Here is a 25,702-nt window from a genome sequence, read left to right on the forward strand (position 1 = left end):
GGCTGCTCCGGGCGCCAGGGGTTGGTTCCAACGGTGCCAGAATGCAGTGCGCGGCCCGAGCGCGCTCGGGTCTTTCCGGACGCGCTCGGCATCCCTCGGCCACGCCCCCTGCGCGCGTCAGCGGCATTTCCGGGAGCGCAGGGTCCCATCCGGGCTTCCGTACGCCGAGACCACTCGGCGGTTTCCGGACGCCCGCGGTCGCCATGGCAACACCAGGCGCTCAGCCCCGGAGGTCCTCGGCCGTTTCCGGAGGCGCTCGGGCGTCGGCGCGTTCGGCCCTGTCCGGACGCGCTCGGCCGTCTCGTGGCTGCCCGCAGCCGGCCATCGAGTCCCGCGGGAGGGCGTCCGGCGGCTCCCGGAAACGCCCGCGGCCCCGCACCCCGGCCCCCGCCTCGGTTCGCCCGCGCGGCCCGAGCGCGCTCGGCCGTTTCCGCCGGGGGCGGGCCCACGAGCTCGGAACCGCGGCGGGGACCCCGCGGCGGCGGCGGAGCCACGGGGCGCGCTGGGCTCGGCGTGGCTGGGGCCGCGAGCAGGTGAGTCCCGGCCGCCGCGGCCAGGGGGCTGGGGTCTCACGCGGGACCCTTGGGAGGACGGGGGCTGCTGGGAGCCCCGCGGGGGGGAGGCCTGGGGCCGGCCCCGGGCCGACTGGGGGCTGGAGCCTCGGCCCGGGCTGCCGGAGGCCGTAGGCGGAGGCGTCGCCGGGTGCACAAGGGCCGGGGTCGACCCCACTTCCGGGCCCCCCGGCTGTGCGGCCGGGTCCACGCAGGCCGGAGCGCGCGTCTACGTGAGCACGCTGGCCCTGTGTCCACGCCGCGCGGCCCCGGCCCGCCCGAAGGCCCGACAAACTTGGGCGCGCGAGGCAGCGGGGGCGGGCAGGCGGCTTGTGGGCCTCAGTTTACCCACCTGACCGGCGGGGGGTGGCAGTCCAGGGGGGGCCCCCAGAATCATGAAGCCTATGCTGCCTGTTGGACACTGGCCCCCCCAGGCTCCCCTGGCCGGGATCCCCCTTCCCTCCTGCCACCTGAGCCGCCCTGGATGGCGCCTTGCCCCGGCCCGGTCCACTGCGGGGCCAGGACTGGGGCCCCTGTCCCCGCCGCCGCCTGCTGCCCCCTCCCGAGAGCCCCTACTGGGGCAACCTGGCGGTGGTGGCGCTGGCTGGCCCCGGGCGAGCCTGCGGCCTGTGAGGGCTGTCAGTGCGCCCATTGCACAGATGGGGCCAGTGAGGCCCCGGCCCGGCTCGGAGGCTCTGATTGGGGCGGGAGGGGCTGGCCGAGCTGACCCTGCCACGTTTTCTCTCCCAGGTCAGCACCGCCGGCCGGGCATGGGCCCCCTCGCCTGGCGCAGCCGCACGAGCCGCCCGCCGCCCCGGCTGCCCATGGCCCCTCTCGGGAGGGAGTGATCGGCCCGCGCCTGCCCCGCCGCCCGCTGCGGAATGCGGTAGCCGAGAGCCAGCCGCGGCCAGGGCGCTGGATGGTGGAGCGAGCCCCTGCAGCCCCCGGCCGGGCCCCTGCGCCCTGCGCCCGCCCGTGACTTCCGCTGTGCCTAGACGTCGTCGGAGCGCCTCCCGCACGCCCACCCCGCGGACCCCCGGGCCGTAGCCCCGGCCGATGGGGCCCGCGGGGCCCCGGGCAGCCACGTGAGCGGCCCAGACTGCCCCCCCCGCGCGCGCACGCGCAGGCGGCCATGGCGGGCGCCGAGGGCTTCCAGTACCGGGCGCTGTACCCGTTCCGCCGCGAGCGCCCCGAGGACCTGGAGCTGCTCCCCGGGGACGTGCTGGTGGTGAGCCGGGCGGCCCTGCAGGCGCTGGGCGTGGCCGAGGGCGCCGAGCGCCACCCGCAGAGCGTGGGCTGGATGCCCGGCCTCAACCAGCGCACGCGGCAGCGGGGCGACTTCCCCGGCACCTACGTGGAGTTCCTGGGGCCCGTGGCCCTGGCCCGGCCCGGGCCCCGGCCCCGAGGCCCCCGCCCGCTGCCCGCGCGGCCGCGAGATGGACCCCCTGAGCCAGGTGAGCAGTGATCCCTTCCGGCCGTTCTCTCCTGCGGAAAGAGGGGTCCGGCCAGGGCGAGCGGGCACCTCCCCTGCCTGAGCGCGGGGCTGGGTCAGCAGGGACGAGGTGACCGCCGGGCCAGAGCCCCCGGTGCGCTGCACTACAGGTTGCTGATGGGAGCGCCCCACGGAGCGGCCCTGTGACCCCGGCTCCAATCCTGCACCACAGCCGCAGAGCCCACGGGCAGGGGGCGCGGGAGGACCCCTCCTCTCACCCCCAGGGAGGCGGCCCGGAATGGCTGGCCTGATGCGACAGCCCCAGGAGGGCCCCGCGTCCCCACTGGGGGTCGGCCTGGGAGGCACGGGCCGGCTGTGCACCCTGGGGTCACCCCCTCCTCCCTCCAGGGGTCCAGCCAGGGTCCGGGGCAGGGGCCTCCCGGCCAGCGTGGGCCAGCAGCGTCCCGCCTCGGCCTGGGGGAGCAGGAGGCGGCCCCAGCCGGGCTCCCGGCCAGGATCTGCCACTGGGCCTGGTAACAGCCGCCTCCCTCCTCCGTCTGGCCCTGGGCCAGCCCCACACACAGCCCCGTGCGGGACGGAGCAGCTGCCCGGCCGCCTGCCCCAGCCGGCCAGGGCTGTGAGCTCCGGGCCCCAGGCCCTTTGCACCGTCCAGCCCAGATGGCGGGGGGAGGGGCGCCCGCCTCTGTGCCAGGACCCCCCCCCATGGGGAGGCTGCTCCGCCCCAGCCCCCGCTGCACAGCCGTGGACCGGCCACCCCCACTCTGCACACGGGCACGGGCGCTGCTGAGCGGAGGCGTGGAACCGCCGCCCCCTCCCCCGGCCGCCGCGCGTTTTCGTTTATTTTTGGCGTTGCGCACGCAGCCGGGCGTCGCTCCAGCTCCCGGCGGCTCCCGGCGGCGCCACCTGGCCCATCCGTCAGGGAGGCCCCCGCAGGCCCCGGCTCGCCCCTGCCGAGCGCCCGGGCGGCCCCGCGGAGCCCCGCGCACAAAGGGCCTGCAGGGCGGGAAACGCGCGGGAGGGGTTGGTGGGGGGGGTGTATACAAGGAATTTTTTTTTTGAAGCAAAAAAAAAAAAAAAGCCGACGTGGGAGGATGGGAGGAGGTCCTGGGTGACCGCGGGGGTCGCGGCCGCCGTCGCCAGCCCAGGGTGGCCCAAGCACCAGGAGTGCAGAGCCCTCCGGAGACCGGCAACGCCCCATCTGCGCGCCCCCCGGAGCTCTCTGCCGCGGGCGCAGCCCCCCTGTCTGCCGCTCCCCCCACCCCACCGCCGGCACCCCGCACTCCAGGGCAGGGCCGAGGGCGTGGGCACCGGGGCTCTGAATTGGGTGGCTCCCGAAGTTTTTATTTTTTTGTTACTAAGGCAGAGAGAGAGAGGTCTTCGGCCGCTGGCCAGTCCCCCCAGATGGCCTCAGCAGCCAGGGTTGGGCCTGCCAGGAGCCAGGAGCTCCATCCGGGTCTCCCACGCAGGTGCAGGGGCCCAAGAACGTGGGCCATCGTCCGCTGCTTTCCCAGGCCATCAGCAGGGAGCTGGACCGGAAGTGGAGCAGCCGGGGCTCGAACCGGCGTCCCTGTGCGATGCGGGCACTGCAGGTGGCAGCTTTACCCGCTACCCCACAGCGCCGGCCCCAAACTCCTGTTTTTTTTTTTTAACCCGAAAAATTCTTTCCTGTGGACTCGGCCCTCCCAGGCCCTGCAGAGGGGTTGCTGACCTCTGCCGGTACCCCCCCCCCAGCAGAGCGGGCGGAAACCCCTCCAGGGGCCTCACCGGGCGCATGTCTCCTCCGCCAGGCTCGGCACTCCCGGACCTGCCCGAGCAGTTCTCGCCGCCCGACGCAGCCCCGCCCCTGCTCGTCAAGCTGGTGGAAGCCCTGGAGCAGACGGGTGAGCCCCGCTCACTTGCTTACCTCTCGCCACGGGCGACTCAGCCCCTCCGGGATCACGGGCTCCGTCTCTGGGGGCCAGGGGACGGCGCAGACTCGCGGGGGCAGTCGGGAAGGTGACCAGGCGCCGGCTGGGAGCTGCCTCACCTGTCGCTGTCCCCCCTAGGGCTGGAAAGTGAATCGTACCTGAGGACTGAGCCACCCGCCCCGCGCACAGGTGAGGGGCGCCTGGGTGATGGGGTGGGGGAGGAGCCAGCCCCGGTGGACACGCCCCCTGCACCTGCCCCTGCAGACTGGAGCCTGAGCGACCTGGAGCAGTGGGACGCGGCGGCCCTGGCGGACGGTGTCAAGAGCTTCCTCGCGGCGCTACCCGCGCCACTCGTGACCGCTGAGGCCGCGGCCGAGGCCCACAGGGCCCTGCGGGGTGAGCCTGGCGAGGGAGCCCCGGGCAGGGGCTGGGGCCAGCGGCATGGGGCCCCCGGCTCACCCTGGCCCTGACCGTGTGTCCGCAGAGGCCACGGGGCCCGTGGGGCCGGTGCTGGAGCCCCCGACGCTGCCGCTGCACCGCGCGCTCACGCTGCGCTTCCTGCTCCAGCACCTGGGCCGTGCGGCCCGGCGCGCCCCCGCCCCGGGGCCCTCGCTCCGCGCCCTGGGCGCCGCCTTCGGGCCGCTGCTGCTGCGCGCGCCGCCGCCGCCGCCAGGGGGCGCGCCGGACGGGTGAGCGGCTGCCCCGGAGGGGGCGGCGGTGGGGACCCCGGCTGCGGGGGCTTGGGGCCAGGGCCGCTGCTGTGTTGCGGGCCGCGCGCGGGGGCTCCTGTGGAGTGCCTGCTGCCTCCCCGGGACGCCTGCCTGGGTCTCCCCGCGCCGGCTGTGTGCAGGGGTGCGGGCGGTGCCGGGTGGCGCGTGCGCACAGAGCCTTCACACGGTCCCCCGGCCCCGCAGGAGCGAGCCCGGCCCCGACTTCCCCGCGCTGCTGGTGGAGAAGCTGCTTCGGGAGCACCTGGAAGAGCAGGAGCTGCTGCCCCCAGGTGCCGCCCCCGCACGCCCCGCGCCTGTCCGCGCGCTGCCCTGGCATGCAGGCGGCGCCTAATGTGTGCTTGCTTATTCCGCTCCCCAGCGCTGCCCCCTAAGCCCTCCAAGGCGAAGGCGGCCGCTGCGGGCCTGGCCAACGGGGGCAGCCCCCTGTCCCTGCAGGATGCTGAGTGGTACTGGGGGGACATCTCCAGGTAGGCCAGGGGCGGGGCTTGGCGGGGGCGGAGCCTGGCGGGGGCGGGGCAGGGCCTCCATGTGGGCAGCCCCGGGACCCCCGACCCCCGTGTCCCCGCAGGGAGGAGGTGAATGAGAAACTGCGGGACACACCCGACGGCACGTTCCTGGTGCGGGACGCGTCCAGCAAGATCCAGGGGGAGTACACGCTGACGCTGAGGTGGGGGCCGAAGGGGCAGGGGGTGGGCCGGGAGCGGGAGGGCTCTGGTGGAGGGGGCGGGGCTTGGGCGGTGGGGGCGGGCCCTGAGCGGACGGGGGCCGGCTCTGGTGGGGGTGGGGCCGCTGGCAGAGGGGGCGGGGGTGGGGCGGGGCCCGCGGGGACATGGAGGGCCATGTGTGCGGGGTGAGCGTGGGCCGGGGGCGGGGATGGCTCTGGTGGAGGGGACCGGGCCAGACCCTGGCCCGGCCCGGCACCCACGCCCCCGCCCCGCCCCCAGGAAGGGCGGCAACAACAAGCTCATCAAGGTGTTCCACCGCGACGGCCACTACGGCTTCTCGGAGCCGCTGACCTTCGGCTCGGTGGTGGAGCTCATCACGCACTACCGCCACGAGTCGCTGGCGCAGTACAACGCCAAGCTGGACACGCGGCTGCTCTACCCGGTGTCCAGGTACCAGCAGGTGCGTGGGCCCGCGGGCGGGGCGGGGGGGCGCGGGGCCCCGGCCCACGGCCTCCCCACCCCACCCTGACCCGGCCCCGCGGCCGCCCCAGGACCAGGTCGTCAAAGAGGACAGCGTGGAGGCGGTGGGCGCCCAGCTCAAGGTTTACCACCAGCAGTTCCAGGACAAGAGCCGCGAGTACGACCAGCTCTACGAGGAGTACACGCGCACCTCCCAGGTACGGGGGGCCGGGAGGGCGGGGCCGGTACCCCAGGGGCGGGGCCGGGAGGGCGGGGCTGTAGCTGCGAGGTCGGGGGTGGCACTGGGTACTCGAGAGGGCGGGGACTGGGAAAGGGGCGGGGCCGGTACCCAGGGGTGGGCCGGGAGGACGGGGCTGAGAGGGTGGGGATGAGGGCCAGTACCCAAGGGGCGGGGCCAGGTACTGGGGGCAGACTAGTGCTGGGAGGTGGGGCTAGGGTGGGCTAGGTACTCAGAGGGTGGGGCCAGGTACCAGGGGGGCGGCGCCAGGGCCTTAGAAATCAGTGGGGAGGCACTAGAACCTACCTGGGCCTGGCCATGTCCCCCACGGGTCTGCGTGTCCGTGCCTCGGTTTCCCCATCTGCACACTGGAGCCCCAGGCTCCAGGCCCCTTCCCGCTGCTCTCAGGGGAGCTGAGCATGGGCGTTGTGAGCCCTGCGCAGGGCCGCAGCAGCTCCGGTAGAGGGAGGCGGAGCTCTGTGTACACCCACAACAGCCGGGGCTGGGCCGGCCGGATGCCAGGAGCTCCTCCCAGTCTCCCCCGTGCGTGGCAGGGCCCCCAGTCCATGGCCCTTCTCCATGTCGGGAGCCCCGGGTCGCTCAGCCCCCCCCCAGTTTGGAGCGCAGGGTTGCCCAGCCCCCCCAGTTTGGAGCGCAGGGTTCTCAGCCCCCCAGTCTGGAGCACAGGGTCGCCCAGCCCCCCCAGTCTGGAGCACAGGGTCGCTCAGCCCCCCAGTCTGGAGCGCAGGGTCACCCAGCCCCCCCAGTCTGGAATGCAGGGTCTCTCAGCCCCCCAGCCTGGAGCGCAGGGTCGCTCAGCCCCCCAGTCTGGAGCCCAGGGTCAGTCAGGCCCCCCCAGTCTGGAGCGCAGGGTCGCCCAGCCCCCCCAGTCTGGAATGCAGGGTCTCTCAGCCCCCCAGCCTGGAGCCAGCGGTCGCCCAGCGTCGCCCCTCCCCCCAGGAGCTGCAGATGAAGCGCACGGCCATCGAGGCCTTCAACGAGACCATCAAGATCTTCGAGGAGCAGGGCCAGACCCAGGAGAAGTGCAGCCGGGAGTACCTGGAGCGCTTCCGGCGGGAGGGCAACGAGAAGGAGATGCAGAGGTGGGCGGGGCCTACATGGAGGGGCGGGGCTGGGAGGGAGTGGGCAGGCCGGCAGGAGGACCCCAGCCCTCCCCCGCCCCCGCAGGATCCTGCTGAACTCGGAGCGCCTCAAGTCCCGCATCGCCGAGATCCACGAGAGCCGCACGAAGCTGGAGCAGGACCTGCGCGCGCAGGCCTCGGACAACCGCGAGATCGACAAGCGCATGAACAGCCTCAAGCCGGACCTGATGCAGCTGCGCAAGCTCCGAGACCAGTACCTGGTGTGAGTGGCCGGGGCGGGGCCTGGGGCGGAGGTGTGGCCGGGGCGGGGCCGGCCGAGGCTGCCCCTGGCTGCCCGTCCCCAGAGTTCCCCGGACCCCTGCCCACTGAGCAAATTCCCCTCCCGGGGGCCGGGCCTGGACGGGGCAGGGCCTGGGGCAGGGGGCGGGGCCGGCCTTGGCTGCCCCTGGGAGCCCGTCCCCAGGGCCCTCGGCCCCCGCCCACCGTGTGTTGCCCCCCCCCAGGTGGCTCACCCAGAAGGGCGCTCGGCAGAAGAAGATCAATGAGTGGCTGGGGATCAAAAACGAGAGCGAGGAGTGAGTGCGGGCGAGGGGCGGGGCGAGGAGTGAGTGTGGGCGAGGGGCGGGGCAAGGAGTGAGTGCGGGGCGGGCGGTGGGCAGTGGGCAGGGCTGACCAAGGCCCCGCCCCTGCAGCCAGTATGCACTGATGGATGAGGACGAGGACCTGCCGCACCACGAGGAGCGCACGTGGTACGTGGGCAAGATCAACCGCACGCAAGCCGAGGAGATGCTGAGCGGCCGGCGGGACGGCACCTTCCTGGTGCGGGAGAGCAGCCAGCGCGGCTGCTACGCCTGCTCTGTGGTGTGAGTGCGGCGGGGGGCAGGGCTGTAGAGACCACGCCCCCGGGGCGGGGCAGGGATGGGAGACCACGCCCCGGGGACGGGGAATGGGGCAGGGCAGAGGCCAGGGTGGGTGGGGCGGTAGGTGGGCCTGTTCAGGATGTGATGGGTAGGGGGACAGATGAGACCATGCCCCTGGGGCGGGGCCGGGTGGGCGGGGAGTGGTGGGTGGAGGCGGTTCAGGGAGTGATGGGCGGGGTCATCTGAGACCACGACCCTGGGTGGGGAGAGGCCAGGGTGGACTTGGTGGGGAGTGGTGGGTGGGGCGGGGTGAGATCCTGGGTGGCAGGGAGTGGTGGGCAGGGTGAGTGGGTGGGCGTGGCAAGGAGTGGTGGGTGGGCGGGGCGAGGCCAGGGTAGAGGCCTGCACAGCCGCGCCCACACGCCTCTCCTGCCCCGCAGCGTGGACGGCGACACCAAGCACTGCGTCATCTACCGCACGGCTACGGGCTTCGGCTTCGCGGAGCCCTACAACTTGTACGGCTCGCTCAAGGAGCTGGTGCTGCACTACCAGCACGCCTCGCTCGTGCAGCACAACGACGCGCTCACTGTGACGCTGGCGCACCCGGTGCGCGCGCCGGGGCCCGGGCCGCCCCCGCCCCCGCCGCCGCCGCCACCTGCCCCGCGCTGAGCCTGGCCAGGACTTCCGGGGCCGGGCGGGACCCCGCCCCGCCGCCCGCGCCCCCACTTCCCCTTCCAGCGCGAGCGGGAGCGGCCGCGCGCGACCCCTGCCCAGGCTCCCGGCGGGCCCCCCGCCCTGCCCCTCCCGGGGACTGAGCCCCGGTTTTGTATGCTGCCCGCCCGGCCAGGCTGGGCGGCGGGTTTTGTACGGTACCCTCGATACTGCCGCGATCATAAAGCCTGGAACACGCACGCACGCGGGCCCTGGTCATGCCGAGATGGGGGGATCTGCGCCGCCCCTCGGATGGGGGGAATCCGCGCCGCCACTCGGAGCGCAGAGCCTACGCCCCCTGCCCACCAGGATGCTGGGGGGGCAGAGACCTCCCGCCCCTCCCCACTGGCCGCTGACCCCACCCCTGCGCACCGGGATGCTGGGGGGCAGAGACCCCCGCCCCCGCCCGCACCTAGGGTCTGAGTTCCTGGTCCAGTGGCCAGGCCTGGTGGGGTGGGGTCTCCCCTGGCAGGCGGGGTCCTGATCTCCCTGCCACCGCATCCACCGCGCCGCGCAGGGCTGGAGGCCGCTCCCTGCTCCTCTGTTTCCAGCCGGGACCACCGCTCCCCGACCTGGGGAGATCACGGGACCTGCGTCCCTCCACTCAGCCGGCGGCCGGGCTTCCTCCTCGTTATCAAGGGCGTCCCGACCAGGGCCCCCGGCCCCCAGGCTAGGCCGAGCAGGGGCGCCCTGTGGACTGGGTGGCGGCTGTCCTGACCTCCTGTGGGAGCTTCCCCCGCCCCCTGGGGCTGAGGGGCACCACAGGGGCTGGGGGGATTCCGGCGCGGAGCCTACACGCGCCCCCAGGACGGCTTGGGGGGTCTCAACCCGCTTCCTCCCCACAGCCCCGCGGGGGCCGAGCCCAGACTCATGAAGCGAACCCGCCCACCCAGCGCCCTCCCCCGAGCGCCGCCACCCCGGCTCCGAACCCCCGACCCCGGGATCAAGGGGCAGGCGGGGCCCGCTGGTCCGCCCGCCCGGGGCAGGGACCGCGGCCCCACTCGAAGACGACCTGGGCTCCGGACTCCTCCCCCCACACACGCGCACACGGGGACTCCCCGGGGACCCGGCAGCGCGCCCCCACCCCTTCCGGTCCCCAGCATTCCAGTCCCGCCGGGGGAGGGACGCGCAAGGGGCAGGCGGCCAGGGCCGGCTGTGCCCATGTCCGCGGGGGACACGGGTGGCGTCGGCCCCCGCGCCAGCGTGCGTCCCGCGGGCGCTGGCCCCCGAAACCCGTGACCCGGCGGCGTGGAAGGGACGCGCCGCGCGAGGGGGACGCCGGCCCGGGCCGGGGGGCGGGGCGGGGGCGGGGCAGGCCGGGGCGGGATCCCCGCGCGGTTAAAGGCGCCTCCCCCGGCCCCGCGGCCGCTCCCGCCCGTGTCTCTGCCCGGCCGCGATGGCCCCGTCGGCGCTCGCGCTGCTCCCGCTCGCGCTGCTGCTGCTGCCCGGGGGCCCCGCGGGGGCGGCCGCCTGCAAGGTAGGCGGGGGACGGAGCGGACCCTTCGCACGCCGGCTGAGCGAGCATTCATTGAGCGCCTGCTGTGTACTGCTGTGCGGGGAGCCGCGGGCCGCCCCGTAAACTGGGGGGGTCCCAGGCTGGCGAAGCGGCTCGCAGCCTGCAGTCTTGGCGCCGACTGTATGCGGCCCGGCCGGCGTGGGGCTCGGGGACACGGGCGGCCTGGCGGCTTCCAGCCGGGGCCGGAAGTCAGCACATATTAGGCGCCGCCTGTGCTCAGTGGGTCCTGGAGGAGGTTCACGTGGGCCCCTGAGGAGCAGGGCGTCGCCGTGGGCGCGGGGGCTGCAGGTCAGGACCTGAGCATGCATTAGGCGCCTGTGGTATGCAGCCTGGGGAGGGCGGGGGCGGGGAGGCGATCGGAAAGCAGTGTCCGCGTGGGATGCGGAGAGCGCTGTGCATGCGCTAGGCGCCTACTGTGTGCAAGACATAGTGCGCTTTAGGAAGGTTCCCGGGCCCCGGGTGAGGAGCGCATGGTGCGCCTGCTGTGTGCAGCAGGTGCCGGGGCTGTGCCTGCGGGCGCCCGCGCCGCCGCCCGCGCCGCCCGTGAACGTGAGCCTCTACTACGAGCCGCTGTGCCCCGGCTGCCGCCTGTTCCTGGTGCGCGGCCTCTTCCCGACCTGGCTGCTGGTGCTGGAGATCCTGAACGTGTCGCTGGTGCCCTACGGGAACGCGCAGGTGCGGGGCGGGCGGCGGGCGGGCACCCGGGAACGCGCAGCTGCGGGGCGGGCGGGGACCGGGCACTCACCCCGCACCCGCACCTTGCAGGAGCAGAGCGTGAATGGCTCGTGGGAGTTCAGCTGCCAGCACGGCCCGCGCGAGTGCAGGCTCAGCCGCGTGGAGGTGCGGGGCGCAGGGTTCGGGGCGCGGGGCCCGGGAGGGGAGGGGTCCCCTGCGCGGCCCCGCGCCCCCAGCCGTGCCCTCGCCGCCCCAGGCCTGCCTGCTGGACATGCTGCCACATGACGCCGCCTTTTTGACCATCGTGTGTCTGGAGGAGCTGGACGACATGGAGCAGAACCTGCAGCCGGTGAGGCCCAGGCGCGGGCGGGAGCGCATCGGGGAGGGCTGCTCGGAGGTGGCGGCCGGGAATGAGGACGGGAGAGGCCCCGCCCACGGCCCCTGGGGACTCCCAGAGGCCGCGGTCATGTATTCACTCAGCAAACATCTAGGCCAGCCGCGGCCCCCGGGCGGAGGTGGTGGGCGGTGGGGGACGGGTGTCGCCCGCCGCGGGAACAGCGCGCCCGGGGCACCTGCTCCTTAGGGAACCGGAACTGGCCGTTGGGGAGATAAGGGGGGGAGGAAGCCAGGCCACAGCCGCCCCCTCCCCTCCCCCCGCAGTGCCTGGCGCTCTACGCCCCGGGGGTCACGGCCCAGAGCGTCCTGGGCTGCGCCGACGGGCAGCGGGGCGCGCAGCTCATGCACATGAACGCGCAGCTCACGGACGCGCTGCAGCCGCCGCATCAGTTCGTGCCCTGGATCCTGGTCAACGGGGTAGGGGGCGCGGGCGGGCGGGGCCGGGCCGGGGGAGGCGGCGGGGCCGGGGGCGCGGGCGGGCGGGGCCGGGCCGGGGGCGCGGCGCTGAGCGCCGGGGGTCTCGCCCGCTGCAGAAGCCCCTGGACGACCCCAGCCAGCTCCTGAGCCTCGTGTGCCAGCTGTACCAGGTGAGCCGGCCGGAAGGGGGCGCCCTCGGGCGAGGCGCGGGGCCCTCTGCGGGCGGGCGCTGGGGCTCACAGCTCCCGCCCCGGGCAGGGCGACAAGCCGGAGGCCTGCCCCTCGAAGTCCACTTCCACCCGGGAGGTCTGCTTCAAGTGACCAGAGGAGGCCCTCGCGTGCTCACCCGGGATTCCCCTCTACGGGTTTTCCCCCAGCCGGGAAACTCCTACACGTCCCACAACACCCAAGCCCCCGAATCCCACAAGACCAAGCATCTTGCCTCACCGAGAATGGTGCTAAATCGAAACGAGTTTAATAAACCTTGGATGTGCGACTCGTGCCGCGCCAGCGTTTCTGCCGCCCGGGGGCCTGCACCAGGCCTGGGGGGCCCAGGGGATGCCAGGTCAGACCCCTCAGTCCCGCGGGGAGGGGGCGGCCGTGTTGGAGGACCCCAGGACAGGAGTGGAAGCTGGGCCCTGGGGCTGGGGTTTAGAGGGGTGACTAGGAGTCTGCCGGCCAGGAATTCTGTTCCCAGCCAACATCCAGGCTGTTCTGCATGCGCGCCCCAGGGTGGCAGCAGGTGCCGCGGGCGTGGGAGACCCGGATGGGGCACCCGCGCCCGGGAAGTGAAACCAGCAGATGTCAGACAAATACGATGAAAAAAATAAAAGTTCTAAGAATAAAGATACAGCGAACCAGAAAAAAAGGGAAGATGATTATTCGGGAGAACTGGGGAGCGGGGCAGGGCGGCGGGGCCCTTCCCCCAGGGCTTGGCGGGGGATGGGGGCCCTCCCCCCAGGGCCGGGACTCTCCCACGGCCGGGACAGGGGCGGCGGGACCCTCACTCCAGGGGCGGGGCGGGGGCGGCGGGACCCTCACTCCAGGGCCGGGCGGGGGCGGCGGGACCCTCACTCCAGGGCCGGGCGGGGGCGGCGGGACCCTCACTCCAGAGGCGGGGCGGGGGCGGGGGCGGCGGGACCCTCACTCCAGTGCCGGGCGGGGGCGGCGGGACCCTCACTCCAGAGCCCGGGCGGGGGCGGCGGGACCCTCACTCCAGGGCCGGGCGGGGGCGGCGGGACCCTCACTCCAGAGGCGGGGCGGGGGCGGGGGCGGCGGGACCCTCACTCCAGAGCCCGGGCGGGGGCGGCGGGACCCTCACTCCAGAGCCCGGGCGGGGGCGGCGGGACCCTCACTTCAGAGGCGGGGCGGGGGCGGGGGCGGCGGGACCCTCACTCCAGAGGCGGGGCGGGGGCGGCGGGACCCTCACTCCAGGGCCGGGACCCTCCCCCCAGGGCCGCCCCGGCCGCTGCCCGCGTCCCCGCCCCCCAGAGCCGCGTGGGTCCAGGGTCTCGGCGCCGGGTCGGTCACGCCATGATTCTGTGAATTTCCTGACACACGGCCGAGCGGCCGCGCGCCGTCAGGGTCGTCGGCAGATCGTTATCGCTGTTCAGGAGGATCAGGAAACTGGAGCCCCCAGACCCGAGAGAGATGACCGCCTGGGATTGGCTACGTCACCGCGGGAGGCGGGATGACAGGCAAGGACGCGGGCTGCGATTGGCCAGGACCAGACCAGCGGGAAGAGAGGGGCGGGATCGTCCTCACGAGGTTCATTGCGATTGGCCCAGGACACGCCGGAAGGCGGTGTCTCTGCTGCCTTTCATTGACCCGTAGTGCTCGGGGCGGGAAATGGGACCACAGACTGATCGCGATTGGCCAGCTTGGCTGGGGGCGGGCCTTCCGGAAGCGTCTGCAGCTCGCGATTGGCCGGGGGAGGCGCGGGGCGGGCGGCCGGAGTGCGGGCCATGGCGCCGGGCGCGGGCCGGGGGCTGCGGGTGCTGTTCCAGGGCCGCGCGCTGCTCGTCACCAACACACTGAGCTGCGGCGCGCTCATGGCGGCCGGGGACGGCGCGCGCCAGGCCTGGGAGATGCGCGCCCGGCCGGGCCAGGCGTTCGACCTGTGGCGCTCGGGTGAGCAGGCCGGCGCGCTGACCTTTCACCCCGGGGACCTTTGACCTCGACCCGGGGACCCGAGCGGCGACCTCGACTCCCGAGGTCTCTGCGGCTCCCCTGCCGCTCCGGGGGATCCTCCTCGCCCTGCGGCTCTGGGGTCCCCGGCACAGCCCTGGAGGGGGGCAGTGCCGGGGTGGGGGGGACTGGGCTGGGATGCGGCCGGGAGGGACGGGCTGCACCTGACGCCCCCCGCCCCGCAGCCCGCATGCTCGCCGTGGGCTGCACCATGGGCCCTGGCCTGCACTTCTGGTACCTGTGGCTGGACCGCCTGCTCCCCGCGGCGGGGCCCCGCGGCCTGCGCCCCGCGCTCGGCAAGGTGCTGGTGGACCAGGTGGTCGCGTCGCCCGTGCTGGGCGTCTGGTACTTCCTGGGTAAGTGGGGACGGGCTCTGGGGTGTGGGACCCGGGATGCGGCAGGTGGAGTGCGGGGCGCGGGGTGCGGGGCCCGAGCTGTCCTGTGCACTCAGCCTCTCCCAGGCCCCGCCCCCTGGCCAGGCCCCGCCCCCCTTCCCCAGGACCCCCGACGTCCCCGTCTGATTCCTCCCCAGGCCTCGGCTCCCTGGAGGGCCAGACCCTGAGCGAGAGCTGCGCGGAGCTGCGCGCCAAGTTCTGGGAATTCTACAAGGTGGGGCCCCGCCCCTCGGTCCGGCCCACCCACTCGACCCCGCCCCTCGGCTCCTCGACCCCTCCCCTCTGTCCCAGCCCCGCCCATTCAGCACCTACCCGCCTCACACGGTCCCGCCCATTCTCCCTGACGAACCTCTGGGTCCCAGCTCCGCCCCCTCAGCCTGGCCCCGCCCCTCTTTCCGGCCCCTTACTCGACCCCGCCCTCTGCCCCAGCCTTATCCACTAGGCTCTGAACTTCACGGAGCCCCGCCCCTTTGTCCCGGCCCCGCCCCTCACCGTCCGCCCCACCCCGCAGGCCGACTGGTGTGTGTGGCCGGCCGCGCAGCTGGTGAACTTCCTCTTCGTGCCTGCCCAGTTCCGGGTCACCTACATCAACGGGCTGACGCTGGGCTGGGACACCTACCTGTCCTACCTCAAGTACCGGGTGAGCGTGGGGAGGGCAGGAGGCGTGGGGGCCGGGACCCTGCCCGGCCTGGCCCCGCCCCGGCCCGCCAGGCACTGGCTTGGAGGTGGCCCTGAATGGCTGGTGACCAGACCCTCTTGTGCGACAGACGCCGGGCCCCTGATGTCCCCAGGCAGCATGGCCGTGGCCACCCGAGTGGACTGAGCCGGACTGGACACGGGACAGGGCGAACCTGCAGGGGGGCAGCCCTTCCACCAGAGGGCGCTCCGCCCGCCGCACCACCGGGGTCCTGGGCGCCGGCCCTGCCCCAGCCTGCGCCGCTGTCTCCCTGAGAAACCCGACCTGCATGGTGGACAGCCGCCCCCGACCGGCGGCCGGCGGCCGGCTCGAGGCCCCTCAGCCTGGGAGAGGCAGGGACACGACCCCTCCCCCAGGCGCTCGAGGACACAGCGTGGTCCATTCGCTTTATTGGGCTGTGTGTAGTGTGGCCTTAACATGTCCTAGGTGACGTCAGAACGGGGGCTGGGGCAGGGTGGGGAGGGGTCGTCCCGAGGGCGTGGCAGGCGGGGACCCCCTCCCCTGGTTGTCTGGGGGTGGGGGTGGGGCACTGGCCATCTCCCTTGGCCCCAGAGCCTGCCCCGCCCCGTCATGTGGCCCCCTCTTTGCTACTGACAACTGTCAATGGAGGGTGAACGTTAAAAAAAATAAAGGTGGGAGGGGTCCCGGAGGTGAGCGGGGAGGTCACGGGGCCACGACACGCCGCGCGGAGTGGGGGCAGGGCTGTATGTACAGAGCGAGGGGCACGCGGTCAATAAATAAATAAATAGCTACGGTAATAAATACGGGAGTCGGGGCAGGTCTCGGACAGCTGGGCTGGGGCCGGGTGGGCGGAGTCGGGGCGGGGTCTGGGTCGAGTGGGCGGGGCGGCGCTCAGCAGGCGCAGTCCTGGTGCGGGGGCGCCTGCTGGTCCGTGAGCTGTGGGCCCTGCTTGGCGCCCGTGACCGCGGGGTCAGCCGTGTCCAGCGACTCGGACATCTTCTCGCAGATGACGTCCACCAGGCGCTCGAACGTCTGCTTCACGTTGATGTTGTCCTTGGCGCTGGCCTCAAAGAACTCGAAGCCTGGGGTGGGGAGGGGGGGGTGTCAGGAGCTCCGCCCACTCCTGGTGGCCACGCCTCGGATGCTGCTCTGGGGAGAGGGAGTCTGCAGGCCCCTAGCGCCAGGCAGCCGGCTACAGGCAGGGACCAGCCGCGCGGACCGGGCATCCCGGCTCGCATTCCCCACCTTTCCTGACCCTTCACTGGGCACCTGTGGCTACCGCGAGGACCCTGGCCAGCCGCCCCCCTGCAGGCCTCCGACGGCTCCCGCTGGGCCTCCCTCCACAAGCATCCCTGGCTCCCTATTGCCCTCCAGAGAACCCAGCCCCTCGCGTCCACGCTGTGTCCAGGGCCCCGCGGGGGTCCCAGGGTGAGCCCGGAGCCCCCACACGGCCTCGGCACTGGCCCCGGCGCAGGCGCTCACCGAGGTGGTCGGCCAGCTGCCGGCCGCGCTCCGAGGACACCACCCGCTCGTCCTCCATGTCACACTTGTTCCCCACCAGCAGCACCTGTGCGTTGTCCCACGAGTAGGTTTTAATCTGGGTGGACCTGCAGGAGGCGGTGACGGTGGAGTTAGGGCTGGGCGGTTCTGGCCTCACACTGGGCAGCCCCTCCTGGAAACCCGAGTCCTGTGCCTTCTGCCCAGTGCTTGTTCCAGAAGGTTCCCTGCCCTTTCAAGCAACCTCTTCGACCCTGAGTCATCTCCCGGGGCCGGCACTGGGGCGCAGCGGGTAAAGCCCCGGCCTGCGGTGCCTGCATCCCACAGGGGCGCCGATTCTAGTCCCGGCTGCTCCACTTCCCATCCAGCTCTCTGCTGTGGCCTGGGAGAGCAGTGGAAGATGGCCCAAGCCCTTGGGCCCCTGCACCCATGGGGGTGACCCGGATGGAGCTCCTGGCTTCAGCCTGGCCCAGCCCTGGCCATTGCAGACATTTGGGGAGTGAACCAACAGACGGAAGACCGACCTCCCTCTCTCCTTCCCTCCCTCTCCCTCTCCCTCCCTCTCTCTCTCTCTCTCCCTTTCCCTTCCTCTCTGCGTAAATCTTAAGCGAGGCGACCCCGCCCCGCGCGCTCACCAGTCCTGCACGGCGTTGAAGGACTCCTCGTTGGTGATGTCGTACATGAGGATGAAGCCCATGGCGCCGCGGTAGTAGGCGGTGGTGATGGTGCGGTACCGCTCCTGGCCCGCCGTGTCCTGGGGAAGGGGCATGCTCAGAGCGGGCTACTCCCAAAGCCCCGCCCTGGGGGACAGGCCACCCCCAAAGCCCTGCCCTGGGGGACGGACCACTCCCAAAGCCCCACCCTGGGGGATGGACCACCCCAAAGCCCCGCCCTGGGGGACGGACCACTCCCAAAGCCCTGCTCCAGGGCCTAGGGTGGGAGGCGACAAGGGCAGCTCAGGGGCGGTGGCAGGTGCGTGGCGCCCAAAGTGAACTCCACCGCAACTCCCCGCGCCCCCTATCCGAGTGCCTGGGGCCCAGTCCCGGCTCTAGAGCTCCATCCGGGTCCCCCACACGGGTGCAGGGGCCTAGGCACTCGGCCCATCATCCACAGCTCCCCCAGGCCATAGCAGGGAGCTGGATGGGCAGTGGAACGGCCGGGACTCGCACGGGCGCCCACACAGGATGCGGGCGCTGCAGGTGGGGGCTTTAGGAACGAGGCCACAGCGCTGGCCCCGGATGAACAGTTCTCGTTTGCGGTCACAGGTGGACACAGCGCACCTGCCCCACGGAACAAGGTCCAGCTGAAATCTACACAGCCCACATGGAAGCCCTTGTAGATGGGGAAACCGAGGCAGCACTGTGGAGCAGCAGTTACACCGCCGCGCGGGGCCCCACATCCCTGGGTTCCCGCCCAGCTCCCTGCGCATGCGCGCCCTGGGAGGCAGCAGGTGCTGGCCCAGGGGCAGGGGTCCCTGCTGCCCCGTGGGAGACCCGGATGGAGCCCCGCCCAAGCTCTGGCTGGCATTTGGGGGCCGAGCGCGTGGGGCTGGCACACAGTAGGCGCCTACTGCATGCTGCGCACCCAGATCTGCAGCTTGATCCTCTTGTCGTTGCGGTAGATGGTCTTGACCTTGAAGTCGATGCCCACGGTGCTGACGAAGGCGGGCGTGAAGGAGTCGTCGGCGTAGCGGAACAGGAAGGAGGTCTTGCCCACGCTGCTGTTGCCGATGATGAGAATCTTGAACATGTAGTCGAAGTTCTGGTCCGAGGGCTCCTTCTGCCCGTAGCGCGAGTCCGTGGCCGACGCCATCTGCGCGGGGGGGGGGGGGGTGAGAGCGGGAGCTGGCTGCAGCCGGGGCTGCCGGGGACCCAGACCTGGGCTGCGGGGGTAGGGAGCCCCGGGCTCGGGGAGGGGGCTGCGGCCTCGGCTGCCCCTGGCAGCAGGAGCCCTGAGCAGGGGGCGGGCCGTGACCTTGACCGGTGCAGACCGCAGGGGATCCCCGCTAGCAGCCCAGGTCCCGCTGTAACCCTAAACCTACGGCTGCAGCCTGAGTGGGGGTGACTACGGCCGCCCCCCCTCAATCTTGCCTGGTCCCCGGCACGCAGGCGCACGTGCACCTGCCAGCACCGCCCCACCCCCACCACGCGGGGACGCGCGTCTGCAACCCCAAACCTCGAGGCCAGGGCAAAGAAGGGACGTGCACGCGCTCACGCCGCGCAGACCCACAGGAACGTGGACCCTCGGGCGTGCACGCGGCTCTCTGCACACGCGTGCGGCCCGTATGCCGGCAAACCCAGGCTCCCGCGCCAGGGTAGGCGGGCGCGCACACGCAGGTGCACACCTCGCGCACGCGCACGCAAGAGCCTCCCGCGCGCAGCGTCCCGCAAGGCGCTCGCCGCCCCTCCCCCCTCGCCGCAGCGCCCGGGGGTGGGGGAGCGAGGCTCGGGCGGCGGCGGGGGACCCCCGGGCCCGCGGCCCCGCACCCTCCCCGCCCCCACGCGCCTTCCCCCGCCCCCTCCCCACCGCCACCCGCCTGTCAGTCACGTGAGGGTTCAGCGGCGCGGGGCGCCGAGGCTCGGGGCCGCCGGGGGCTCACCTCGCCCTGCACCGGCGCGGCGGATACCCCTAGGCGGAGCGCGGGGCGGCAGCTGCGGGACCGGGGCGCGGAGAGCGTGCGGGGCTGCCCGGCGGCGGCGGCGGCGGTGGCTGAGGCCCCTGCAGTCCTCCGTGACGTCCTGCAAAGAGCGGGGCGGGGCCTCGCATGCAGATACAGCCGTGACGCCACCAGAGGCGGGGTCGGGCCGGCGGCTGCGGCTCCCGGACGCAGGCAGAGCCGGGAGGGGCGGGGCTGCCGTGCAGATGGACGCGAGAAGTGGGCGTGGCCCGGCGCGCGCGTCCAATCGGGGAAGCAGGTCCCGCCTCTCACCTCCCTCAGGAAGGCGGGGCTGCTTGGCGTCAGCTCATTGGCTAAGAGGTGCAGTGACGGACCAGCAAGCCAATGAGCTTCGCAGACGCCGTCCCCCTGGCCAATGGAGGGATCCCAGGCGGTTGAAGGGGTCTCTGGGGGGGCGGTTCCCTTCCCGGCCGCGCCCACCCCAGGTCGGGGGGCGTCGGGGCTGCCCCTGCCGGGTCCGCGGTGCGGCGACTTCTCGTTAGGAGCCCCGTCTCCTGAATTTCAGGAAAGCGGAACCGGGGCCCGGGAGACCCTCGTGCCCCGCCCTTGCGTCTGGGGGTTCCTGAGAAGCTAAAAGAGGAAGGGGCTCGTCGGACAGCCCCTCGCGCGGTCCCCGACCTGAAGACCCCCGGGGAGGGGGGCCGCCGGCGAATCCCTCCCCCGGCGCGCCCCGTCTCGAGCAGGAAACAGAATGGGCGGGGCTCAGTGCCCGGGACCCCCAGACCCGCGGTGGAGATCCCCAGCCAGCGTGGGTCGGGGGCCAGGTGACCCCTCCCCGCTACCGAGAACCCAGGGCCGGGCGGAGGGCGGAGGGCGGGGGCGCCCTCGGCTCTGCTCTCGCTGCGGGGTCGGCGGCAGGGCCCCCGCTCCGTTCCGGGCCCGCTGGTGCCACCCTCTGACCCCCGCCCCGTCCCGGGTCCCCAGGACCCCCCGGCCCCTCCCTTGCCCAAAACTGGAGCGGAGATGGGCTGGGGCTGGGGGGCACTCGCCCTGTTCCCGACACAGCGCCGGCGCCCCCGCCCCGCGCCGCGGCCTGGAAAGTCCTGCCCCCCCCCGGCGCCCCCGCGTGCGCGCCGGGAAATTCACTTCTCTGAGTCACGTGTGAGTGCCCCCACGGGCTCTGAGCGTCACGACCCCGGCCCCTCCCCGTCTGGGGCCCTGGGCCCCGCCCCCACTGGGGGGCTCTGGGCGGGTGCGCGGGTCCCTGCGCGGGCGGGGGCTCTAGGCGGGGTGTGTGGGGCTCTGAGTCCCCCGGGGGAAGCAGTCACGAGACCACAGCACCCCGTGTGTGGATGTAAAAATAGAAGCGGTGGCTGGCAAGGCTGGCAGACGGGGAGGGGGGCCCCGAGTTTGTCTCCTGCCTGGCGGGGGTGGGGAGGCAGCAGGTGGGGGAGAGGCAGGTTCCCAGGTCCGAAGCCGCCCCCCCCCCCAGCGGCTCCGTGTCCCGCAGGACCTTTGCGCCTGCCGCGCCCGCTTGTGGGGGCGCTCTGCCCGTCGCTGGTGTCTCACCCTCGTCTCTGGGGACCCGAGGTGGTCGTGACCCCGAAATCACACGGTTCTCCCCGCACAGGATGGCGCTGACTCTGACTGAGCCAGTGGTTAGCGCTGTGGCGCGGGCGGAATGAATGAATGACGCAGTGAGTGAATGAATGAACCCTTGTAGGGAGGCTGCTTTGCCCAGGGAGCTCAGGAACGCAGGAGCCGCCTTGGGGGCGGGGGCGACAGGTGCAAAGGGCCTGGGGTGGGACAGCTCGAGCTAAGGGGGCAGTGGGCAAACAGGTGCAGGGGGACACAGAACTCTGCCTCGTACTGGACGCTGGGGGCTGCCGGCGGCGTGGCCCCGTGGGTGAAGCCGTCGCCTGTGACCCTGGCATCCTACAGGGGCGCCAGTTCGAGTCCCGGCTGCTCCACTTCCAGGCCCGCTCCCTGCTAGTCATCTGGGAGAGCAGTGGAGGATAGGCCAGGTGCAGGGGAGACCCGATGGAGCTCCCGGCTTCGGCCTGGCCCCGCCCTTGTCATTGTGGCCATCTGGGGGGTGGACCAGTGGACGGATCTCTGTCTACCTCTCTTTCTGGGTAACTCGGTTTTTCAAATAAATAAAATAAATCTTTAAAAAAAAAAGTCTTCAAGGAGAGATTTGAAGTTCACGGCCCCTGATGACTTCCGGGTCCGAGGAGGGATCTCTGATGGTTCGTGGCAACCTTGACGTCATATCTCCCAGTGCTGATGTCAGGGCGGGAGTCGTGGGCACGTGATCAGGCAGGGGACCGGACGGGGAGGCCGCACTTCTGGCTCTCGCCGCCAGGGGGCGCAGCCCGCCCGCATTCAGTTCCCAGGGGCGCTGGTGTCGGATAGCAGGGATGTTAAGACGCGAACGGTTAATTCTTTTAAATCTTGTTTTTAATTTCTTTAAAAGGCAGAGTCAGAGACACGGAGAGATCCATCAGTCGGCTCAACCGGCTGGGCCAGGTCACAGCTATGAGCCCAGAACCCCATAGGGGTCTCCCAGGTGGGCGGCAGGGGCCCGAGCCGCCTCCCAGGGTGCGCATGAGCAGGGGGCCGGACTGGAACCCAGGCCCCAGCATCAGTCACTGCCGGCCAGCCGGGAGCTGTCCAAGTGCCCGGAGCGGGCGGCCGTGAGGAGCCAGGGGAGGGGCGCGGCCCAGAGAGCCAGCATACAGCAGGCGCCCAATAAATACTCGACCAGGAATGAAGGGGCCCCCGAGGGGTGAGCCGGGGCCTGTCAGGCAGCCCTGCTCCCACGTCAGGCTGGGCCTCCAGGGGCGCGGCCGCCTCCCCCCCGCCCCCCGCCTTGGGGAGCTCGCCCAGCTCAGCCTGTGGGACCCCCGGCCAGGAGGGCAGCGCCGGGGGCTTCTCCCCAGTAGGTCAGGAGCGTTCGGCAGAGGGCAGAAGCCCTGCTAAGGCCCCGCCTCCGCCTGGCAGCCCCGCCCCGGCCTCGCCTCCGTCCCATCAGGCCCGCCAGCCCCGCCCCACTCCCTGATGAGCCCCCCTCCGGGGAAACTGAGGCCCGGAGCCAGCTGCGGCTTCCAGTCCTGGTATGTAGCAGGTGGCCTGGGGCTTCGATCTGACGCCACCTCTGCTGCTAACCGCGGAGAAGCGCGAGATGAGGAAGTCGAACGGGGCGCGGAGGCTGCTCCCATCGTCCCATTGTCCAGGTGCGCACACTGAGGCTCGGAGCTCCTCTCCCACAGCCCCCGCATGGCCCCCAGGTGCTCGGACGCCCCCAGGCCCCGTCTCCGGACGCCTGCACCTTCTCGCGCCGCCTGCACTGCACAAACATCCTATCTCCACAGGTGCCAAGCCTTCCACCTCTCATAGGCCTCGGCTCCGCCCCTGAGAGACTCAGCTCCGCCCCCAGGTGCCCCAGCTCCGCCCCTGAGAGACTCAGCTCCGCCCCTGAGAGACTCAGCTCCGCCCCCAGGAGACTCAGCTCTGCCCCCGGGAAGCCTCAGCCCCACCCCCAGGAGCCCCAGTTCCGCCCCAGAGGCCTCAGCTCCACCCCCAGGATCCTCAGCTCCACCCCCTGGAGGCCTCAGCTCCACCCCCTGGGTCTCAGCTCTGCTCCCCGGAGGCCCTAGCTCCGCCCCCAGGTACCTCAGCCCCGCCCCCGGTAGGACCCAGGGCACTGGAAGGGTCCTGTGGCCTCTGCTGGGTTCTCAGCGCTCAGCCTGGCCCCGCCCCTTCTACAGGGCTGGGGGTCCCAGGAGGGGGGCCCTGGCACACCTGGGACCCAGCCAGGCCCCGCGGGGGGCTCTGGCCCCGATCAGGCCCCTTGCCCTGGGCTGCCGCCCGTCCCCGCGGCTGCCGCCTGCCCCCAAGCTCCCCGAGACAGAATTCCCTGGAGCCGGCGGCCGTGGGACAGCCGGAGGCAGCCGCCCCAGACTGGGGACTTTGTCTCCATTGCTGGATGGGCAGACTGAGGCCCGGGAGCACCGGCCCCCTCCAACTCCGCAGCCCAACACCCGGCCCGACGGGGCAGCCTCGGGGGCCAGAGCTCATTAGAGCGACTCCCAGGGGACGGAGGCCCCCGCGTGGCCCTGGGGGGACGTCACTCAGCCCTGTGGGAGAGGCCCCCGTGGTCCCAGGGGGCGCGGAAGGCAGACAAACACGTGAAGCGGAAGGGGCCCCGGCTTCCGGCCCCAGATGCCCGCGTCCCACACCGGGCCCCTCAACACACCATTTGGGGGCCCTGGCCTGGGTGCGCACTTCCCCCCCCCGCCACCAGGTGGCACCAGAGAGCAAAGGGCGCTCACTTCACAGATCGGCAAGCTGAGGTCCCCCAGTCCCCATGGGGGATTCGGGCCGAGTGGGGAGGGAGAGGCCGGGTCACACGGGTCAGCCCAGGGCCCCTCATCGCCCCTGGGGTCGGAGTCTGACCTCCCCAGGGGCCCCACGGGGACTATCGGCCCTCTTCCAAGAACTCCCTCCCTCCGGCTTCACCTCCGCCCTTGCTGCCCCTTGAACCTGCGAGGCTCAGCCCCACCCGGTCACTGTTGCTCAGATGTTCGCTCCCCCCCCCAGACACCTGGAGCCCCACCCCCTCCAGGAAGTCCTCCCAGCCTGCTAAATGCTCGAAACGAGCTCTCACAGGCACGACTTCACCACACGGGTCCACGGAGGCTCCGACGGCCTCCCCACGCCGCAGCATAGGGCTCTGCCGTTCCCGCCCCCTGCCCCCACCGCCTGGGCAAGGAGGTGGGCCAGGAGCGCCCCGACTTCCCGCCGGAGTGGTGCGGGTCCGAGTGGAAGCGTGCAAGGGCTCCGGGGACGTGGCTGCGCCTGGGCGGCCGCGGGGGAAACTCCACCCGCTGGACGCCCCCTCCGCCCCGGCGCCGCCCCCGGGGTCTCCACGCGCGGCCGGCCGGGGGAGCTGTCCGCGCCCAAGGTGCTGAAGGCAGAGCATGGGGAGGAGGGTGCTGGGAGCGCCCCCAGACCACGGCGCCGTCCGGCCGGAGGGAGCTGGGAGCTGGGAAGCGGCGGGGTCCCAGCCTCCGCACCCCCAGAGCCGGCGCCACGCGGGATCCTGGAAGCAGCGTGCTCGGCGAGGGTTTCGGCTCAGCTGGAGGAGGGGCTCGGAGTCAGCCCCAGCAGGGGTCTTGTTGGCTCTGGGAAGGCCGCGGGGGGCGGTGGACGCGGCCTCTGTGCCTGGCGTCCATCCTCTGACGCTGCCTCTGGGGTGGGGGTCGGAGAGGGGACGTGCGGACCCTCCAGTGAACGCGCCCCTAGAACCGCTCCGCCCCGAGGCTGCGGTGTGGCCGCAGGACAACTGAGCGAGTGCCCGGCCCGCCGGGCTGCAGCCTGCTGGGCTCCGCGCTGAATGGGTCTCCGCGCCTCAGTTTCTCATCTGTGAAATGGGGCTGTGCGCTCAGCCTGGTCCACGCGAGCCGCGGCAAAGCTGTTGACTGATTCATGCCGGTTCGCTCCCCAGACGGCCGCAGAGGCCAGGACGGAGAGCTCGGGGTGTCCCACGTGCGTGGTCGCGGCCTAAGCCTGGACTCCACGGGCGCGCATGCGCAGGACCTGGGGTCGGGACCGCGGCCGGGACCTGGGCGCCGGCGCTCAGGGAAAGACCGTGTGTGCCCCCGGCGGCCCCCCCAAGCTGATGTCTCACGCCATCTCTGGACCTGGGGACAGGGCTATGGGACCCCGGCCACGCCCCCGCGGGACACCCCCAGGCCGGGAACTCGCGCCCGCACCCCGCTGTCACCGCCTGGATGTGAGCAGGGGTCCTCGCTGGGACACCCCTCATGCCCACCCGTGCCCCCAAGCCCAGCCCCCTCCTGAACCCACGCAGCAGCCTGGAGGGACCTCGGGGGGCCTGGAAACTACTTCCTGGCTTCCAGGCTCCCCGCCCCGCCCGGCTGGTCTTGGGGGTGTTACCAGCACCCCAGCCCCCTGCCTGGGACCCTCCACATCCCTTCCAGCTCCGGCGTGCTCTGGGAGGCGCAGCAGGCTGGCGCTTGCTCACTGCCAAGGCCGAGTTCAGTCTGAGTCCTGTGACCGCGGGGGGGGGGGGGCCAGGGTCACTCCCGTCCACGCCCCCACCTCCAACCCCCAGCAGAGCCCTTCGCTGAGTGGGCACGTGCCTCCCTCGGGACGGCGGGGCAGCTGACCCGAGCGCTGGACAGAGGCTGGGCCCCAGCAGGTGCAAGGGCGGGGGAGGGGCCGGGAGGGGCAGCCCCCGAATCTGCAGGGGCTGGGGGGGGGACAGCTGAGGCCCTGTAGGGGGGAGGGGCTCAAGGTTTGCCGAGGCCCCTCCCCCATGCCCACTCCTGCCTGGAAGTCAATGTTTCACCGGCAAACTCATCAAAGCATGGTGTAATGAGTGAGAAGTGTGACCTTGACCCCTTGACTTCTGGGCATGTCCATATCCAGGGGACGGGGTGGGGGGCAGCTTCAAGGAGACCGTGTGGGCGGGGCCAAGGCACACAGCCCCAAGGGGGAAGAAGTCAGGGCTGTCCTGCAGGGGGCGCGTGGAGGCCTCAGTTTTCCGTTCCGTACAATGGGAGGGGAGGGTGAGAGCGAGTGCTCCGCCTCAGGCCACAGGCGGCGGGGGGGTCTCGGCCCCCGCAAGCTCCTGGAACT

General features: G+C 72.5%; 4 protein-coding genes across 8 annotated transcripts; 3 read left to right on the top strand and 1 right to left on the bottom strand.

Moving 5' to 3' along the window:
• Positions 1 to 273: 273 nt before the first annotated feature.
• PIK3R2 (phosphoinositide-3-kinase regulatory subunit 2) lies at positions 274 to 8,878 on the top strand. 3 transcript variants are annotated; one of them, XM_070058996.1, is made up of 17 exons: positions 281 to 533; positions 1,302 to 2,005; positions 3,471 to 3,593; positions 3,792 to 3,884; positions 4,050 to 4,100; positions 4,176 to 4,307; positions 4,396 to 4,600; positions 4,826 to 4,911; positions 5,001 to 5,109; positions 5,211 to 5,309; positions 5,587 to 5,767; positions 5,859 to 5,984; positions 6,965 to 7,107; positions 7,193 to 7,369; positions 7,611 to 7,682; positions 7,800 to 7,970; positions 8,408 to 8,878. In XM_070058996.1, exons 2-17 carry the CDS (start codon positions 1,684 to 1,686, stop codon positions 8,634 to 8,636), a joined length of 2,319 nt encoding a protein of 772 aa, XP_069915097.1. In that variant the 5' UTR covers positions 281 to 533; positions 1,302 to 1,683; the 3' UTR covers positions 8,637 to 8,878. The 3 variants fall into 3 exon arrangements, with proteins under 3 accessions (XP_069915099.1, XP_069915097.1, XP_069915098.1); XM_070058997.1 differs by lacking the exon at positions 3,471 to 3,593 and having other exon boundaries at positions 284 to 533; XM_070058998.1 differs by lacking the exons at positions 7,800 to 7,970; positions 8,408 to 8,878 and having other exon boundaries at positions 274 to 533; positions 7,193 to 7,409; positions 7,555 to 7,682.
• A 1,120-nt stretch (positions 8,879 to 9,998) lies between these two features.
• Positions 9,999 to 12,178, top strand: IFI30 (IFI30 lysosomal thiol reductase). 2 transcript variants are annotated; one of them, XM_070059000.1, is made up of 7 exons: positions 9,999 to 10,155; positions 10,687 to 10,869; positions 10,960 to 11,034; positions 11,126 to 11,218; positions 11,530 to 11,682; positions 11,799 to 11,852; positions 11,941 to 12,178. In XM_070059000.1, exons 1-7 carry the CDS (start codon positions 10,075 to 10,077, stop codon positions 12,001 to 12,003), a joined length of 702 nt encoding a protein of 233 aa, XP_069915101.1. In that variant the 5' UTR covers positions 9,999 to 10,074; the 3' UTR covers positions 12,004 to 12,178. The 2 variants fall into 2 exon arrangements, with proteins under 2 accessions (XP_069915101.1, XP_069915102.1); XM_070059001.1 differs by having other exon boundaries at positions 10,000 to 10,155; positions 10,690 to 10,869.
• Positions 12,179 to 13,599: 1,421 nt separating this feature from the next.
• On the top strand, positions 13,600 to 18,009 carry MPV17L2 (MPV17 mitochondrial inner membrane protein like 2). 2 transcript variants are annotated; one of them, XM_070059004.1, is made up of 5 exons: positions 13,600 to 13,812; positions 14,055 to 14,225; positions 14,402 to 14,478; positions 14,776 to 14,904; positions 17,685 to 18,009. In XM_070059004.1, the coding sequence occupies exons 1-5, from the start codon at positions 13,647 to 13,649 to the stop codon at positions 17,724 to 17,726; spliced, it is 585 nt and encodes a 194-aa protein (XP_069915105.1). In that variant the 5' UTR covers positions 13,600 to 13,646; the 3' UTR covers positions 17,727 to 18,009. The 2 variants fall into 2 exon arrangements, with proteins under 2 accessions (XP_069915105.1, XP_069915106.1); XM_070059005.1 differs by lacking the exon at positions 17,685 to 18,009 and adding an exon at positions 15,032 to 15,723 and having other exon boundaries at positions 13,602 to 13,812.
• Positions 15,336 to 19,178, bottom strand: RAB3A (RAB3A, member RAS oncogene family). Its single transcript, XM_070059002.1, has 5 exons — positions 19,019 to 19,178; positions 18,004 to 18,231; positions 17,055 to 17,173; positions 16,405 to 16,529; positions 15,336 to 16,004 (listed from the first exon to the last, which is right to left on the bottom strand). Exons 2-5 carry the CDS (start codon positions 18,229 to 18,231, stop codon positions 15,814 to 15,816), a joined length of 663 nt encoding a protein of 220 aa, XP_069915103.1. The 5' UTR covers positions 19,019 to 19,178; the 3' UTR covers positions 15,336 to 15,813.
• Between the last annotated feature and the right edge of the window lie 6,524 nt (positions 19,179 to 25,702).

This window comes from Oryctolagus cuniculus, chromosome 16 (genome assembly GCF_964237555.1).
Source record: "Oryctolagus cuniculus chromosome 16, mOryCun1.1, whole genome shotgun sequence".
Lineage (NCBI taxonomy): Eukaryota > Metazoa > Chordata > Mammalia > Lagomorpha > Leporidae > Oryctolagus > Oryctolagus cuniculus.